Genomic DNA, 19,066 nt, shown 5'->3' on the forward strand with positions numbered 1-19,066 from the left:
ATCCACACTGTTTGTAGCCTTTATGCTTTTTATTTTTACTGCATGTGCTGTCAGGAAAACGGTGCTATTTGAAGGTACCTTGAGAAATGTGAGTTGGCTAGGTGAATCAAGTTTCTCTGCTTCAGTGTGGTTTTTTACCTCCTTTTCTTCATTGAGTCCCTGTTCAGTCTTACTTCTTTCTGTGAAGGCAGCCAAACAATTGGAATGTTTTTGGCAGAAGACATAGCTTAATTCTATTACTTGTACTAGTGGTTTTTAAATTTGGCACTGAGTTACTACTTCACATTTTTATGTGCATATAATGTTTTGTGATTTTATTTTTGCTTTTATGGTAAACTCTGGGCTAGGAACTTAGTTCTGTGATAGAAGAAGTCATGATTTGGGGATTTTGGAATTTCAGTATACTGGATATACTATACAATGAATTTTGCAAACATAAGCACTGTAGACTCAAGTTTCTTGCATAATTTCTGTAGTTAACTTTGAATCTCTGTAGTCACAGTGACATTTTTACGAGTTTGGGGGAGGGATAGATTTTATGGGGCTTGAGGCCAGAACTTTCAGAAAGACAGGTAAAAAAACTGAATCGTTGGTCCATTTTTGGTTTACTGAAGGGTGATGTGCAAACCAGTACTTTATATTTAGCCTAATGCCAAATCATCCAGTCATGTAGTAAACTGAAGAAAATTGGGTGCTGAAGACCAGTAGGGCTCAAAATGCTGCGCACAGGCTGCTGTTGCAGTTCCCTCCCTGTTGGCATTTAGTCTGTCTGCCACATGGGTGGGCTCTGGTTGTGTCTCACTGCTCTTTGGTTGTTGGTTGGTCAGGGGCTCTGTTGACCTACCCTGTAAAGCAGAAGGCAGCCTAGTGTTTTTTCTGTTACTGGAATTCCAGTTCTGGTGGGTTTGTTTTGTTGTAATCCTTAGAATAAAAAAAATAGATAGGCAGAAATTGCGTATCATCCAGTTCAGAATGGGACAATCTCCAAAGTTAGGTTGGATTGATAAATCCAGATGAATTTTACCCATTTCCAGCTGTAGAGATACTGTAACCTTTCTAAGCAATTAGTTCCAGTGACCTTCCTCACTGTGAAAATTTTTCTCTTACCCATAATTCTGAGTTTTCCGTGTTACAGCTTGTCTCTCTCAGAAGGATCTGTATCTGCCTTCTCTATATTTGCTCTGAAGGCAGCTAAAACCAATAAAATCCCTGTTTAGCCTTTTTTTCTTAAAACCAACTAACCAAACTCTTGCAAACTCCTCATAACTCATATCCTGCAGGCCCCTAATCATCTTGAATCACCTGCTGGGCTTAGTTCAGGATATCCATGGGCAGGTCAAACCGGATGCAACACTTCAGATGTACCACATAGCGGGGTTTAATGACTTCCCTTTGTCTGTGACTGTGATACTGTCAATGGCATGTAATGAGCATGTAGCCCTTACCACTACATAGTGCTGATTCTACTAAAATATTCTTTTGGTTCCAGATAAGACAACATCTAGTTTAAAATGCACAATTTTTTTCCTATCTGTAAAGACTACAGGAATTGCAATCTGGTTGTAAAATGTTTAGGAGTGGAGATCTGACTGTCTATAACAATATAAAGTGTGATACATAATACTGAGTTTTAAGGCCAGTGAAGAGTTTAACAAAAAAAACTAAAGGATGGCTAAATGATTTGGCTGTTCACACCTGATCAAAGCATGTCACAGTTTCATTATTAGAATGAAAATAATGTTAGTTAGAGTGCCAGAAAAAAAGCTGCTTCTCGGAATGCACAGCAAGATGAGAAAAACTGCAGAAAAAAGGAGAGACAGTCTTTGACAAGATTCTCTGCAGTTTTCTGTACATTTCAAAGAGGTGGTGGGCAGGGGGAAGGAAGAGGCATGTATTATCAAAGAGAACACAAAACTGGAAAAAGAAAATAACTGGAGGATAAAGGACAGCTAAAAACCGGGAAAGAAGACAACAGAGCAGGCTGAAGATTCTTTAGTAAATAAAATACAAATGAAGATTGTTAATGTGAAAATGAGAATATGTCAGAGAGCAGAAGAGATAGAGGGCTGTTGGTGAGCTAATATGCACATAAACATTTCCTGATGCACAGAGACAGAATTGAGCCTTGAAGACAGTTTAAGTTAGGGAGAAAAAAATAAAAAGGAAAATACCTGTCCTTTATCCAAGTTTAAATTAGGAATAGGTGAAACCGATTATAAACCAGTTGGTTTTATGCATTTTTATGCCTCCTCTCATGCCTTTGTCAAAAGCATGACAAAGACAATAAGTACTCTTTGGCTTATAGCATGCCATCATTAAAAGCACCAGATGCAAATTTCGTAGTGAGAATGTGGAGAAATTTCTGCAGCAACAGAAGAAAATTATCTAAGCCCTATTTGATGTATTTTCTTATTTATGCTTATATTTATGGTTAGTTGAACCCAGCTGCATATGTCTTATCTCCTTTTGGGTCAAGAATCAGCAGGGAAGAAAAGCCAGGAGTTACTGCTTCACTCTGCCCTCTGGGAGAATGTTTTTATCAAGCTTCCAGATAATGAAGTTATTTTTATGAACCAAAATCTTGAAGTCTTTTTAGCGATGTGAGAGTTTATAAATTTGAAATAATATTCATGCTGCATTCATCCACTTACAAGGTTAATCTACTTGTGTATATTTTTTATTCTTTTTAAAAGAAACAGAATATTTTGCATGAACTACTTGTATTTAAATTTTTTATATAAAAGTAATAGAACACAGTAAAGGAAGTATCTCTGTAATCAAAGTATTTTTCATTTCACAACTTTTAAGTATCTAACAGATGAGTATTATTCAACTTGTAAAGAATACTTGAATTGGCTATCTCTGTTTTCCCTTGACTAGTGTTTTTATAACTCTCCAAAACTAGTTTTAACTTACTTTGAATTGCCTTAGATTTCTGATATGCCATAGAGTTTCTTAAGATGGAGAGGAAATGTGACTGTTTTCAGAGGAGTGTGTCATTGAATCAAAACTTGACATCCACCTAGGCTAAGAAAACTGTCTGTTTCTTCCCTGGGGAAGTGCTTTGAGAAGGTAACTGTTTTTTATGTAGAGTACACTCCTAAGTTAAGTTTTTTAGTTTAGCGTGCCCCGAGGCAAAACGTTTCAGTATATTTTAGAAGATCCTGCCAATTTAATTAATCTTATGGGAATAATGCTAAAATTCATTCTTTGTTTCCCTCTTCATAAACTATATGGTTCTTCATCCCTGCACTGTCAATGGCATCTGTTAACTGCATCTTTAAGGGGGACAAAAACTGGCTTAGTGCTGTTCCAAGGAGCAGTGCAAATTGGTCTCTTGTTCCACCAGAGGTGGGACAGGTGGGATAGTCCTCTGTATGGAAAATCTCTTCCAAGACTGGAGGATTTTTTGTGAAGAATGGGTGAATTCAGTGGAGAGCAGCAAACGTGTGCATCCTGTCACAGCAGCCAAGGCCATGATTCAGTAGCTGACTTCAAATTCTTTCAAGGCAAGACCAAGGAATGGGGGTTTGCAGTCGTTGGGTCTCCATATAGAGTGGTCCCAGCAGTCTTTCTGTTCCTAAGAAAGGACTCAGTAACTGAACTGCAGCCTGGAAGACAGACAGTCCTGCCCAGGGAGAGAAAGAGTTGGCATTAGTGTTGCTGTGGTGCTTCTGAGGGGTTGGAGTTACCATGGGGTGCTCCTTGTATAGCATTTATTCTGCAGACACTCAAGAGGTTGGGCTTTTTGCTTCAGAGAGAGGAAATACTGCTACAGCTGTAATAAAAGCCATTTGGAACTGCACAAGTAAAGCACTGTATGCTTTCTATCTTGCAGCTATATGTTACTTTTATATACCTCTTGTTTTTGTTTAATTCCTATGAAGTGTTTGTGTTGAATGAATAATTAGAACCAGGATTATTCTGCCATCCTTTTGAATAAGCTGTTAGTTTGTTTAGATTTTTTTTTTCTCCTGAAATCCATTCATATTCTAAGGAACTGAAAGGCAAAGTATTTTAATGGTGTTTTTGCAGAATATTTTCCTGAATGGATGAGGAAACAGTCATTCCAGTTAGCACTATATAAAAAAAGTGAAGGCAGTGCAGTGAGCCTAATTTTCCATTTTTGTCTGTCATAGACGTAAATAATTCAAATATATAAGTATGGAAAGAAGTTAGCAGTTCAAAACTGGGACTGCATGAGTCTCATAGCATAATATTAGTATTTCCTGCGTGTTTCAATTTGACATTCTTAAGAAAAAGGTTGGTTTTCCTGAAGTATGAAACATTTAATAGTTAATGCTGTTTTTTACTGGGCTCCTGTGGTAAACTAGAATGTTCATGTGTATGCTTATGTAATTAAGCATCCACTAATTTCTTTCTCTTTGGAAAATACTTCTCCAAATCAGCACTCCATATATGAAGATTTAAGATTATATCATCTGTTTGTTTAAGGTAAGCATTAGGACAGGTATTATTATTTTATAATAGAATCTTAATCCCTTGTCTGTGAAGTGTTGGTGTTTTCATTAGAGTTAAAATATGTTGCATGTGTACAGAAAGCCTGAAATCTCAGTATGTGGTCCTATCAATTTTAATTATTTGAATCATTAGAACAGCTAATTTTTTGCTTAAGGGTACACCAATGTACCATTGAATCTGTTTTTTAAGGTTTTTTCCAGTTTAATGTCTGAATCCAAATTCATAAAGAGTTGGAAAAATGAGATGTCTGAGCTATAGGATTCACAGGGATTTTATATGAAGCCTATTTAATCAGGATAACACTGTTATTAATATTCATAAAGTCAGCTGGAACACAAATGACAGACTATGGAGCCTAAAATTTTTTACTTGTGAATTTATTAAAAGCAGCTTAAAAAATTAATGGAATTTAAGTAAAGTTGACGAAAATTAAAATCTTATGCTAGCAGAAAAAATCTATATTAGAACTTTGTCCAAGACCATCTTGCATTGATATCTTTGACAGATTTCATTGGTACTTAAAGAAGAAAGATGCATGAATGGTCATTTAAAAGGATTTAAACACATTGGCACATTAATTTTTACATGAATAATAAGTAGTTTCCAAAAGCAATTAACTTACAGTGTACAAGATTTGAATAGAAAAATAGGACTGTGACATCAAAGGGCAAAGCAAATGTGCAGTACATTTTAAACTTTTAATAATAGGACTTCTTAAAATAATTTTTTTTTTCCACAGAAAGTAAAGTAATGCAAAAGATATTTGGGTACAGCTTGGGTTTGTTTTGAAATTCACCAAGATCTGGAACAAATAAATATTTTTATGCCAAAGTGCTATTGGTAAAGAACAATTTTAAGGATTTTACATTGATCAGGTGCTTCTGAATCAAGCTCTCCTACAGTTTCTCTGTGTGGAAAAAAGATATATACTGACCACAGTCTGTGATTTTTCTCCCATATGCAAGATTTGGAAGCATTTCCTTTTTTGCATAGATGGCAAAACCGTTAGGTCTGAGAGTTCTTTCATTATTATACTTAACTATTAATTTTATGTGACTGTTGCATTTTATATTCAACCGATAGAGACATTTTCTTTTATATTTTTGCTTTCTTTCATGAAGTTGGATAAATAGTGAATAAGGAAATTAGATTTAAATTAGATTTACCTCTAGCGTTTGGGTTATGGTTTCATTTTGTATTTTCAGTTATTTCTTGGTCAGCCAGTACATTTTATTTTACTCTTCAGCTTTCATTTCCTCTCATTATTACACAGATTGATTATTAACAGATTGTCTTACAATGAAAGTAAGGATTTAGAATAATTGTATTTATTTTTTGTGATCATTCCTTGATCATTAATGGCCGTTAATGGCCACTTCTGATCGTTTTTGAAATGGTGATTTTTAACACTCACCGAATAATGATGGTTCAATAAGTTTTGGTTCTAAAAATACCTTATGTTCAAGGTACCTTCTGTAAAGGTACATCTTCAATAACAAGTAAGTATTGTGCACAAGTCAGCTACCTATTGCAGCGTTTGTGTTCAGAGAAACCAGTTTAAATACTTAATGTCTTGAATATTTTGTTGTTCTGTACCCTTTTTTTTTTTTTTTTTTAAATTATGGGGAAATGAATTTAGTACACCCCACAGAGCTCCAAAAATCTTTCTGTTTCACTTTGCTTGATAGTTTACCTTAATCTGATATCAACAATTTTTTTTTATTTTCTCTATGTTTAAATGAGAAAATTCCTGTTAGTTAACAGAACCTATTTCACCTATGAAGACAAAGTCTGTAAAATGAACCTCTTGGCTTCACTCATAAATTTTTCCTGTGCCATAGTCTATTATTTCCGGGAGAGGGCAGCATTTTCCTATATCAGGTGCAGAAAGGCACATGCCCTGCTTAGACTGTCAATGTTTCTTGTAATTACTCCCAGTATATTTGTTGCTTGCTTATGAATTAACTTGCATTTATGGAACTAAATCATTCCAATCATTTAATTACACCTGAGGAGCTGAACTATAATTGCTTGCTTCCAGCTAGGATCTGATATGGCTTGAGCAGTATTAATTTGGTGTTTACTTTTCTGAGTGCTAAAAGCATTAAAATGATTGTGCAATGGGATTACATTTTACTAATTGCTGGCATTCATTAGCTGGGTAAATGGCGAGGAAGAATGACTGTATATTGTGGAGGGATAAAATTATGGTTTTAAATAGTATATTACTAGACACATTAAGGCCCTAAGACATGTTTTAAAATACTCCAGAGGTTATTAAATACCATATTTTCTTCATGTCTTGCTATATGAATATCTTATTAAAATACTGCAATTATTATGAACCTTTTTGTGCAATATGTAGGGAAATGGCTTCATTGACAGGAACCTATTTCTTGATATTAATAACCCTCTATATTTTCAGCTAATCCAAAAGTAAATGAGGAACTTAGGAAAAGATTGCCAACTTCAAGTCAACACAGTTACACTGAATTGAAGAAGCATACAGCTTCATTTGAGGGATTCTTTTAAGGGACTCAGTGTTCTGCGACATGAGGTGAACTTTTTATTTTTTGTTAAGACCTAAGCATGTCAAATCCTATGCATTTTTCTTATCATGCAGATTTATAGTCAACAACAAGTATGAGCTAAATATGTATTTCTTGACTATTTGGTGTATGTGTTAATGTTGAATCTTAAATATTTGTACAAATAATTATTTATAATTTCAAATATAAAAATGAAATAATCTGCTTTTTTGGTGTTGTATGGGAAAATAATTTCTTCTGCTGCTTTATTATTTAGGATATGTGTCTTGGGATAATTTGCTTGAATTGTAAAATATGTACTTTATTTTTTTTTAATCTCTTACGTTTTTCAGCACAATGACAACTCTGAGCGTTTTCATAATCTAGCCACTGTATCTTCAAGGCACATGTAATACATTAATAAATGTAAAAAAAATGCAGCAGGGAAAACATACAAAATAAGCACAACTGCGTTGTTAAGGACAAAATTTGTCCTGTGTACAATACTTTTTAAAAAGGTGCTTGAGTGAGTAATAGAATTTGTGGTAAGCTTACTATGTTACCAAGATTACAAACGTATTTAGATTTTCTTGCAATACAGAGAATAATTATTTTTTTTTAGCACATAAGAGAACATATATTTTAACATCCAAAATGATGCCTGGTAAGCATAACATTTTACTGTAGGTCTTATTTAGGTTTACTTCTTGAAGATCTTTAATTATATGAAAAATTGCAACTGTGTAATTAACGATATTCTGAAGCAGTATGCATGCAGGTATTAGGATGCATTATTTAGCTGTTTAGAAAGACCTGCAGATTCAGAGTTGGAGTGGTCATGGGCCACTTTACCTGTATTTTATCTTGTAAATTAAAGCAAGAGAAAGAATGCTAAAGAGTGAAGCACATGCTGCCATCTGTAATAATTGCCAAAGTGAACAGTCTTTTTGTCTCTAGCAGGACTGGTTGCTGTGATTTGGGCTGTGCTCAGTAATGTGTACTTCCACGACCAGACTCTAGAAGAAAAAACCAAACTAATAAATATTTCAAAAAAGGCATCACATGCAACAGAAAGCTGAACCAAACAATTATAAAAATCAGATGAGTGAAGAAAAAAATATTTTGCTGAGAAATAAAATTTTTCATTGAGTGTTAAAGGATGCAGACTTCTTTGTGCTGCTATAAATATTTAAAATAATTTGTTTTGTAAATTTTCTGTCAAATGAAGGCAAAGAATAGGTGTATTATATTGTTTCAAATTTATTTATCTAGAGTTTGTTTTATTTTAGCTCTGAAACCTTCAAGCAAAAACTGGAATCACTGCCAGATCAAACAAGTTCAGGAGAACAAATGGAGAACTGGTCAAAAGGTAGGGACTTTAAAGATATTAATAAGGAACCTCAGGTGTTGTACCAGTGCTAGGCAGTGACTGGAGTGTGTTTGTTCTTGCTGATATATGACTGACTTTTGAAGAAAGGAAAAAAAACCACAACCACATACTGCCCCTTAAAAGTACTTGGAGTAACAGGAGAGCAGCTAAATGAATATAAAGCTTCACCTTTATTTTCTGGATTATTGAAAGTGTTTTTCTATAACTTTCAGAAGTCTTGTTTAAATTTTTATTCTGTACATTGCACTTTACTTTCCAACTTTTTTTTTTTTAATTGTTAACAATAAATCTTAGATTGTCTTAAAGTAATTTTCTTGTCTATTCACTCCTGGCTTGGGTATGATTAAGCCATCTACTAATATTAATGAGTTTCTCATTAGTAGCTCAAGAGAATATAGACAGTAAGGTAAGGCTTGGAGGCAAAGGTGACCTTGGTTAACTTGGAGCTTCCCCAGTTGATGGAGTTTTCATCTTCATCAGGATACAAGTATCTTTTTGTATTTTTAGCTGGTTGACCAGATATAATTCTTCTCAGATACATTCGTCTATGTTTCATGACAGAAACCTAAGGGAAAAAAAAACCTACTGAATTTTAGAGTACATTATATGACTGACTGACTTTGTAGAAGAGAATTTTCAGCAGTGGCTTGTGACTAGATTGTGACATGTAGAAGGATAAAAAGGTAAGACATGAAAAAGAGACCTTCACTTTAGGGTGGATTTTTCCTAATAAGTGAGTATGTGTAGCTTAAAAAGTCCAAAACTGAATATATGTGTCAACTTCAAAATTTCCCTCTATATCAGAGCCTCAGAGCTTCATGTACATTTCCTTTTTTTAAGTTTTATACTATAGATTCTCTCTAAAAAGATAATAAATATCAAATTTCTCGTGGAGATTTGTTTAGAAGAAAGAAGAAATGCTTTGTTTTGTAAATGATGCTTTTCTTCAATTTGTAAAGGAATTTCTACCTATATTATGCTGTAAAATAAACTACTTTTAATCCCCTTTTAATTTATGGGATTTTGAGCTGTTACTGAGTGAAGTTCAGAAGTTTTTGAATCATATATACTGTAAACAAAAATAGTCATGGTGGTGTAAGTTAGTGGAGAATTGTATTCTGACAATTTAGACATCTAATGGCTTAATCAGATTTAGTATTTTTAGACCTTTAGGGGTCAGCATACCCTAAGAATGGTTCAAAAGGTTAAGTTATCCAAAGTAGGCAAATTAAACTGATTCTCTGTGAAATATTTTCTGTCTGATTGCAATAAATTATGCTCTGCTGCTGCTCAGAGATATTTTTAAAACTGAGTAGTTACTAAGTTTCATATATGTTATTTTTCTGATACATTAAGTCAATATTTTGTGTTGTTTAGACAGCTGTTTCTTCCAGACTAACACTTACGGATTCATGTATTCAATAGAAGTTATTATACAAACAAAAGTAAAATTTATACACTTTTCTTTAGCATAATCATCATTAATAAGTCATGTAATTCTTTGCACCTTTAGTCCTAAGAAAGTCAGAAAAAGGGATTATGGGTAAATCTGTCATCATACTGGTGTGAATGAGGAATTACTTTTTTTCCTTAGAATTTAATTTGGGTATTAGCTAAATTTCATTCACTTATCATAAAGATAATAGGTCAATTTCAGCAACATAATGTTCAATATGTGCCCTTGGTAGATATTCTAGCATTTTCTCACTGTATTACTTAATCACAGCAGCTTTACATTTTCTGTGTAAATGTGTGTGTCGAGGAGTGTACTATTTTGTGTCCTGCTTGCTCTGTCATGTTCATAGCTTTCTTTTGTGCTGTTGGTACTGTACCGTATTTAGATGTTCCTTTCTTGTAACTTGGGAGTTTAAAAGCTGGGTTTAGAATAACACTAGAATGATTTATTTAATTTTTTTTAATAGCATACTGAAATGCAAGATTAAATTTAATCTGACTAGATGAAAATTCAGTCAAGCAATGAGAATTTTAAAAAACATTTAAAACAGATATAGAGAAGTGGTAGGTTTATGGCGGTTATGTGGGATAATGTGTAACCTGGTAATAGATGTTATAAAATAAAATACTTGAAAGAAAGGTAGTGTTTAAGAGGAGTGTATCTGAAGTGTTTGATAGGTGAGATATTCTTTTTAACTTTCCGAGTTGTTTGGAGTATAGTATCCCTGTGTGGATTGAAGGCTTTGTCACTTTCCTCTTTCAAGGAAGAATTAAAAAACAGTTTGTGTGCAAGGCTTGTTATTTTGTGTTTGTATCTAGTTTAAATGTACTCTTTCTCTTGATTTTAATAGAAGGTTAATACCTTTTTTCATTTCCCTCTAAGGACACTTGAGAGAATGTACTAGGAACATTGGCAGCAGACCAGTGAGGACTGTGCCACTTAGAAATTAAAAAATATGCAGGACCCAAGCTAGAAAGACTAGAATAGTATTCAATTATAAAAATAAACTTGTATTGGCAAATAGGTGCATATCTTTGCATTGCAGTGATGGTGGGTGTGGGGAAGCACATTGTGTTGGGGTAGAGTTATATTACTTCAGTAGGGTTTCCATGCATGATGGGAACTATGAAAGCATTAATCCTGTGAAAACACAAGAGGAAACCTGAAATTGGGTGGTTTCTCTTCTTTATATACATTTAGGACTTGATATGGCAGTTTTCCACAAGCATTACCAGGATAGGAAAGTGGGGAGTGTGTGAATGCTGGAGTTAAATTTGTGTCTTATTTGACTTATGGACCATGTTTGAATAGGTGCAGCGATACTTCTATATTATAGTCTTTAACTATTGTAATGTTTTTGCTTATGTCATATTTATGAGCATCCATGCTTTAAGGACAAGGCAGAAATTAGGAGAAGTCTTAGAATTTTAAGTAGTGTTTGGTCAGTTTTGGCAACAAATTAGGGTTTCTGCTGACTCCAGAATTAAAAGCATTGTATAATTTTTATTTGTAAGCTGTAAACTAAGGCAAGTTAATAAATTGGTAACTTTTAATGGCAAAGTTGCTTTCTTAAAAGGTGGTTATTATGTTTTTCAAGCATTGAAATAAACACATATATATTGCTAAGTCATTACTTGAGGCATATATTGAAATGTAAGTCAGTGAACCGATTTCACTTCTCAGAATTTGATGGCAACTTTAGTTATGATCCATATAGACACTTGCCATGTTACTTCAAAAGAATGCTCGCAGGTTGTAAATATACTTTAAAAATGTGTGACAGTAAATTAATTCGGAAGAGAATACCTTTAAAGAGATGTGATAATGTAGATTGGAGCAGAACTGCAGAATCAGCTTTTGTAGGGAAATTTGTAATGGAGGGGTTTTATCTGGTGGGTTTTGGGGTGTTTTACATTCATGGTAATTGAGGAAATGTAGTCATATGCAAAGGTTAAGTAAAATGAGTAAGTAAAAAATCATCTTTTTGTGTAACTTTGACTATCTTATTAGAAGTAGAAAACCCTTCTAGTTGTACAATGGTTTTAATGTACTTTCTTGCAGATTTGTTTTTGCAATAGTAATTACGAGGACCTTTTTTCTGGAATTTCTATTGTGTGAGTTTGGCGCACTCAAAGATGAATGGGTAAAGAAAGCCTTGAGAGTAATATGGCATTGTAAAGGTTTTTCATCTAATGCTCTAGTTGGGTAAAAAAACAGCTAATGGTAAAGGTGCTGCTGGCCCATTTCTCCAGAATATACCCACTACAGCTGTAAACACTCTCAAGTAAATCTAAAGCCCCTCTTTCAAGGCTGTTGCAGAGGCAGAATTAAGCATACTTGTCATAGTGAAGTCTCTTCTTTTACATGCCTCAACAGGAGATACTGTGAGCCTGTTCTCCCTCTTCTACCATCTTTTAGCAACAAAGTGCTGTTTACTTGGGAAAGAAAGGAGGCCTGGATATTGTAAGGGTGGTTTGTATGCAGAAAAATCTATGTGATATGCAGAGAGGCAGCGTCCTCTGCACCCATCTGGCTCAGCTGCTCAGTGTCTTCAATGTATGCTGTGCTTTCAGCATCAGACTCACTTTGTGCTCTCAGAGATCTCATTGCCAAGTGTAGTTGCAGGTTTCTCTGAATGATGTAAAAGGCTGAAAAGAGGCTGAGAGGATGAACTTTTATGAGTAAAACCTAGGAAAAGTGGCTAGTAACTGTTGAGCAACACTAAGCATGGAAGATGAAGAAAACCTCTTCCATGGAAGAAGGAGTAGTGTATAGTGACTTAGAAGATAAGAATGAGTTAATGATAAGTGAAAAATCACCAATACCACTTGGTCTTTCCTGTAAATGCAATCATCCCTTCATGCATACAAGCTCTCATCTCTTTTTTTTCCATTCCATTTCTTTTCTTGTACATTTTGAGTGGTAGAATACAGCACATTTTTAGCCACACTGCATGCAGAAAGACTCCTCATCAGAAGCACAACTGGGTATCCAGTATTTGCCTGACTCACTGCAGTGTTGGGAATATGATTTTTGTTGGACCCTTTATGGTACGCTCAAAACCTGTAGGGCCTTATCTGCACTGAGGGCTGCAAGCACTAAGGATGGGGAGAATGCACACCTTGAAGTATTGCACTTTGAATCTTAAGTGTGTAAAGTATGAGTGCAGCTAACTTCAGAATGTCTTGAAATGTACTTCAGAGAGAACAGCACTTACTACCACAGTAATTTTTAAGTAGTGCTTCAGAAAGAGCTTTAGAAGACCTTGCACAAGTGCAAGAAGAATTTGGTTATTTTCTTCTTTAGAAACCTTCATTGCTTCTATTTTTATAACAGGTAGAATGAGGCTTAAGTTCAGAGCAAAAATATTTTAAAATTATTATAAAAAAGTTCTTCAGGGAGTGCATTGCTGACTCTAATTTGTGAGTTCACTTGCATCTTTAGTAGAACACCACTGGAGTAAAGGGTGTGGGGCTAAGCTCTCTTCTGGCTACTTTATGCAGAGTGATCTTTCTTTCATGTTGGACACTTAAAATTGCAGTGGTTTTCTTTACTTCTAAGGCTGTAGTTTCCTGGGATTTTGTTTAGAACTCTTAATTCAGTAAAGCCTTAATTGTGTGTGGTAGGGGAGGTTGAGTACATTTGGATAAGAGAATTTTCACTATAATTAATGGCCATTGGGAAACATGACCCTGCCTAGATAAAAGGGAGTTCTGGATCATTAAGATTTAGATAATGAAAGGGGTTATATGTGAAAAGCAATTGTCTGATATGACAATAGCAAAAGACAAATGGGGTGGGAGGGTCTACTTTGTTTTTGGTTGGTTTAGAAAATATAAACACACCATGCTTAGTAAAACTCCAGCAGACACTATGTTTGGAAATTATGTAATGACTCCATATAGGCTGTAATGATATCCTGAAACCCTGTATTTAAACTAACCTGAATTACAATGAGAGATAAACAGAATATTTACCCATCCCTTATGAGCTGCTGCTGATATGTAAATTTATTCTTCTACTTTGCACAAATATACTTTTGAGCTACTGCTTAAACACTTCAAGGTCCTTAGCCAAACAGTTTTAATGATGCCTCCAGTATTATGAAAGTGTGACATTTGATGAATGCCTTGTATAGTTGTGATATCAGGGAAAGTGTAAACAAAAAACGCACATCAAGTCATCGTGCAACACCTAGATAATTTATAATTTTACTGTTTATATCCATCTTGACATTTTTTATCTGCCAAAGGCAGGTTTCATTTGGAATCTTAATCTGAGATTTATTTGGTGGATCTGGAAATCATAGCTAGAGTTCCCACAGGAAATGGTCCATCTACCAACAGATTAAATGGCAGTCCTGCAGTTGTTAAGGGAGCTCTGCATTTAACACACATGCATACTCATTCAGTCAGCACTGTGGAGAAAAATTAAAGTAGTAACCCAGGTTTAGGAACAATGTAGCTAAAAAGTCCCATATTTGCTGAATGACAAAGGGTTATATAGCAGCATTTCATTTTATTATTCGTGCTTGAATTTCTTGTTTGCTTTGTTGAGTCTGCTGACGAATACTAATAAATGCCTGCAACAATCCAGACGAGAGATGCCTGGCAACAAAGCTATGCGGTGGACCTCCCTGATCTTCTCCAGTTCACAACCTGACCTTTTGAAAAATTGGCTGGGCTAAGCTGCAGAATTTGGGTGTAATGGTTATTGTTAACTCCAGCTTTAGGATTTATTAATTTGTGTGATCAAGACTTACCTATACTTCAAAGTTTCAAAAGACCAAACACAATCATCCATCCATTAGAACTAACATTGTGTTTCAGTGAATCCCACTTAGTATCTGCCTAGAGATTCTGCTGTTTTGATGCATTCGGAATATAAAAATGCTTTTTCAACTGTGAGACCAATCCAATGAAAATCTGCTGTCTTCTCAGAGACTAATATTTTAAAATAACAATGTGTTAATGAATTGCAAACGGAGAGTGGAATGCCAAAGGAAATGTCTGATATTTACTCATTAATAAATGCATCACGATTAGCTGCAGTGAATACTAAAATAATGATTGGCCACATATTTTAAAGACTGAGTAGCATTTTTCTATTTTAAATATTCAACAGTTTGTACACAATTGCTGTTTGGATGCAGAAGAGGAGGACAAAAGACTTAGTGAGAGAGACAGGCGAGGGAACATCATTACTAAAATAATCAGAATCCTTGGAGAATTGTAAAAAATTGCCTTTCCCAGAATAACTCCCAACTGTTCTTAATCTCCTTCTCAATTTATTTCTTTATGAAGGGTGTTGCCAGGGTTCCATACGTGTACAGGTGAATACAGAAGCATTCAAAATAACACAGATGTCCCCCAACTTATGTTGCTAAAACAGAATTCACTGTTCTCTTTAGATTCCTTTAAGGAATAAAAAAACCTGAATGCTTAAACTTCTGAGTTTTGTCCATATTTTAGCAGGCAAAATATTTTCAAGCCTCTTCTTTGTTTTGTATGTTTATATATAGTGGGATATAGAGAAAGCAAAAGCATTAATGCATGATATAGCTTTGGTTATTCTTACTGCATTTGCAGATAAGTTTCTCAACAAAGTCGCAATAAGATCATGTTGTTCTCTTTGTTCAAGTTGGACAACTTAAATGCTTAGCTGTAGCCAGAGATCAAGTATTTGAATTGCATTGTTGTGTTCACCTGACTGATTTCAAAAGCAGTTTTAATTGTTTGGAAGTTCTTTGCATTAGAATGATACTCAATGTAATTTAAAAAAGGTCATTTCCTTTATCCTGCCTAATATTGAAATTACAGGAAGTTTGTTTATATTGTACATTGCACATATGTCTTCCAGTATATAAATACTGTAATCTAACCTGTTATGTGAATTAAAATTATCATCATAAAGAAGTATCAAAGGATAATACTATTTTAGTTACTTTAAATTAATCTTAATTTTTTCATGTAAATATAAGTTAGCCATTCATAAGTAAGAGTGGTATTTTTTGCTTGAAGTACAGTAGATATTAGTTTCTAAAACATCTCTGACAGAAAAGAGTAGAACTTGACATCTCTGAGCAGGAGAAAAGAGCAGGGCGGGCCATCCGTGAGGTAGCACAGGATCCAAGTGTGGATCCAGTGCCTTCTACTTCTGCAATTTTTCCTTCTGTCGTGGTGTCATGGTTCAGGAATGGTATTCTCCAATTTAGCACTCCCACTAAAACCTCATGCAGCCGCTCCCCCACCTCCTCCAATTGGAGCCACAAAAGGTAAAGATCACAGGCTCAGAGAAAAGCAAATTACTGGGAACAGCAATGAGATAAGAGAACTAACAGTAAAAGCAAAAATACTAATGACAGAGAGTACAGGAAAAGAAACAATTCTGGAGAGAACACACCACAGCACACTCAATAATAGACCACCCTTTCCCCCCAGTGATGATCAATACTGGATGGCTCCCTCCAGCACATTTTCTGGACCAATAGGCACCCTGTCTTCCCAGAAAAGTGTCCTCATGATGTGAGGTGGTATAGACTAATGTTTGTGTCCTGGCCATGTCCCCTCCTGACTACTACAAAAATTAACCCTGTCATTGCTGGAAACAGGACATTTTCCACCTGATAATCCAAATTTTTTTGCCTTCAGGCCTGTTAGTGATTTCCAAAATCCTGGGCAATTTGAGTTCCCTATTCAAGCCCACTCAGGACTGCTGACACTCAAAGAACAGAGCCTTCTGAGAGACTGGAGAAGGTATTCAGCTGTCCCAAATATGCTGTCCAAGCAGCTATCCCAAAAGCCCAATGATGCTCTTTTGGGTCTTTGAAATCCCTCTCCTGAGGTAATTGAGATCAGGTGGTTATCTCTGGCCCCGCCTCTTCCTCGTGTTCTGCAGGCCCTGTTTCCTTTTTATTCCTCCCTAAGTGAACTGATTTGGCTTTGGATTTCTTCTGTATAGGGGTGACTGCTACTGGCACAGTTTGTTCCCCTGGTTCAACTGCAATTTGAGAGGCCATGGTGCCTGTAGGTCTGCTTTTCTACTCCTCCCCTGGAGGCTGTTCTCTAGTATTGAACTTTGTCCAGTGAAGAGTAGCCAGGGCCCAGCACACTGCAATAAATTGCTCCTCGCCTTGTGGAATTGCCACAGCATTTTCCTTGCGGTACAGCATTCTGTCACTTTAAACAGATTCTTGTATTTGTTCAGGGGTGAGCTGCCAAACTATTGGAGCAGAGAATTTTCCCATAAACTGGCCCATTCTCTCCCACATTCTATGCCACTTGTGACTATCCACCCTTGGGGCAGATCTCTGAATGGCCTCCCTAGAAGTCTCTGTCCTCACTCTAAATACGGTGTGGACTGCACTGAGGAGACATGGCAGACTTAGCTACAAGAATATGCTTTCCTTAACATCCAGCAGGAATTCAAAATTCTCAAAAGCTGTTTTAACAGGTCTGAAGGAGGAAGAGGGGGTGAAAATCTGGGAAAAGTCATACTCTCTGTTCTTCCCACAGACTGGGTGTAAATGTTAATTGACTCCCAGAGCTAGTGACTGAGTAAGGATAGGAGAGAAACACTGAATACACATCTCAAATTATCTTCATTGTCCTTGATGTTATGATGTCATAAACTGATATCCCACAATACAGCAACAAAGGAATCCTCATCCCTCTCCGTGCTCTGAAAAATATCATAGTGAGGAGTATATATGGGAAAATGTACACGGTTATATCTACACACCCATTTGAACAGCCAATACAATATTGTGACTACTGGCTCAGGACCGAACACAACAAATGCTTAGATCAAATTTGTTCCCAACCCTCTCTGGGCAGATCTGTTGAATCTCAACCCTTCATGCCTCACACTGGACTCCAACTAAAGCTGTCTTGGTTTAGGAATGGTATTCTCCAATTAATTCTTCCATTAAAACCATGTGCCACTCCCTCTCCACCCTCCAGTTTGAGGCACAAAAATCAAAGATCATGGGTTGAGATAAGAGCTATTTACTGGGTACAGCAATGAGATAAGAAACTGAACAGTAACAGCAACAATACTAATGATAGAGGGAATAAGAAAAGAAACTATTCACACAGAAACCACACCCCCAATCCCCCAACCACCCCTTCCCTCTAATAGGCAATACCAGACAGCTCCCTCTGCCACATTTTCTGGCCCAGGAGGAATCCCTTCTCCCTGGAAGAAAGCTCCTTTTCCTTGCCCCTGGCAGTGATGTGAGTTGGTATAGAGTAACTTCTGTGTCCTGGATATGCGCCTTCCTGTCTGCTGCAAAAACAAACCCTGTCCTGGCTGGAGCCAGGACACACAGATTACTCAATGACCTCAATGCAGTTGCTTCATCACTCTGTGACTTAGTCTCAATGGCTTTAAAATTACTATCACAGCACTTACACATCTCCTAAAAAATATCTTAAGGGGGTTTGCATAAAAGTATTCTTTCCAAGGCTTATTTCAATGAACATCTGTCTTGTGTATCTTAAAGTGAGAAGAGATACCCTATCCCAGAGATAAATCCAGGACCTTTATGAGTAAGAGTTACTTAAAAGTAAGTTTTAAGTCCCCATTCTTTTGAGCTGGCCCATGATGCTCTCCACAGAGCTCATGGTTGTGTATGGCTGGGGCACTGAACGTACAATGCACCTGACTGCGGATTTCCTCTTCGCTACTGCCAAAGGGTTTGGCAGGTCATACATGGTGCTTTGGCTGGGCAAAGCACAGAGAAATAAAAGGAATTAACTTTGTACTACAAATCTACTCTGAGCTCAGTCTTTACTTGTTATCAGGTCCCTGTGACTGCCATTCTTCCATGCTACAGAAGTGATTTAGTGAGATCTAAGGGTCCTACTGAATAATCACCTTGAAGCTTGCTCAGTTTTCTTTAAACATTAAGAAAAATGTATCATAAAAGGAAAGCCATTTGCTCTGAGTTGCAGATTACTTGGTCTCAGTATACTACACTACACTGAAGTGGCCTAAATAATTTCTAACATAAGTAAATTTGTAGTAAATCCAAAGACAATAAAGCTTCACTTTTTCATGTTGTTTGTTTTGGAGAAATTGTATATTATGGACCTTGTATTTTTGTACTGACCTTTTGTGGCTGTTTTCCAGAAACAGGAATTTCTTGAAAATTAGATATAGCACCTTTTCTTAGGATTAACTCTGAATTTTTTTTTCATAGATCATGGG

At 35.9% G+C, this 19,066-nt stretch overlaps 1 protein-coding gene across 3 annotated transcripts in view; it reads left to right on the plus strand.

Annotated features, from left to right (window-relative positions):
• Window positions 1-760: 760 nt before the first annotated feature.
• The window catches only part of MIPOL1 (mirror-image polydactyly 1), a 162,475-nt gene continuing 144,169 nt past the window's right edge, over window positions 761-19,066 (plus strand). Inside the window, exons 1-3 of one of the 3 annotated variants that reach the window (XM_015631290.3) lie at window positions 761-4,455; window positions 6,908-7,039; window positions 8,300-8,379. In XM_015631290.3, coding sequence (XP_015486776.1) covers window positions 7,035-7,039; window positions 8,300-8,379 — 85 coding nt within the window. In that variant the 5' untranslated portion in view covers window positions 761-4,455; window positions 6,908-7,034. Of the gene's footprint in view, window positions 4,456-6,126; window positions 7,040-8,299; window positions 8,380-19,066 lie in introns of those variants that run through there. The other 2 variants (XM_015631286.3, XM_015631287.3) reach the window with 2 other exon arrangements.

The sequence above is a fragment of the Parus major genome, chromosome 5 (assembly GCF_001522545.3).
Source record: "Parus major isolate Abel chromosome 5, Parus_major1.1, whole genome shotgun sequence".
NCBI lineage: Eukaryota > Metazoa > Chordata > Aves > Passeriformes > Paridae > Parus > Parus major.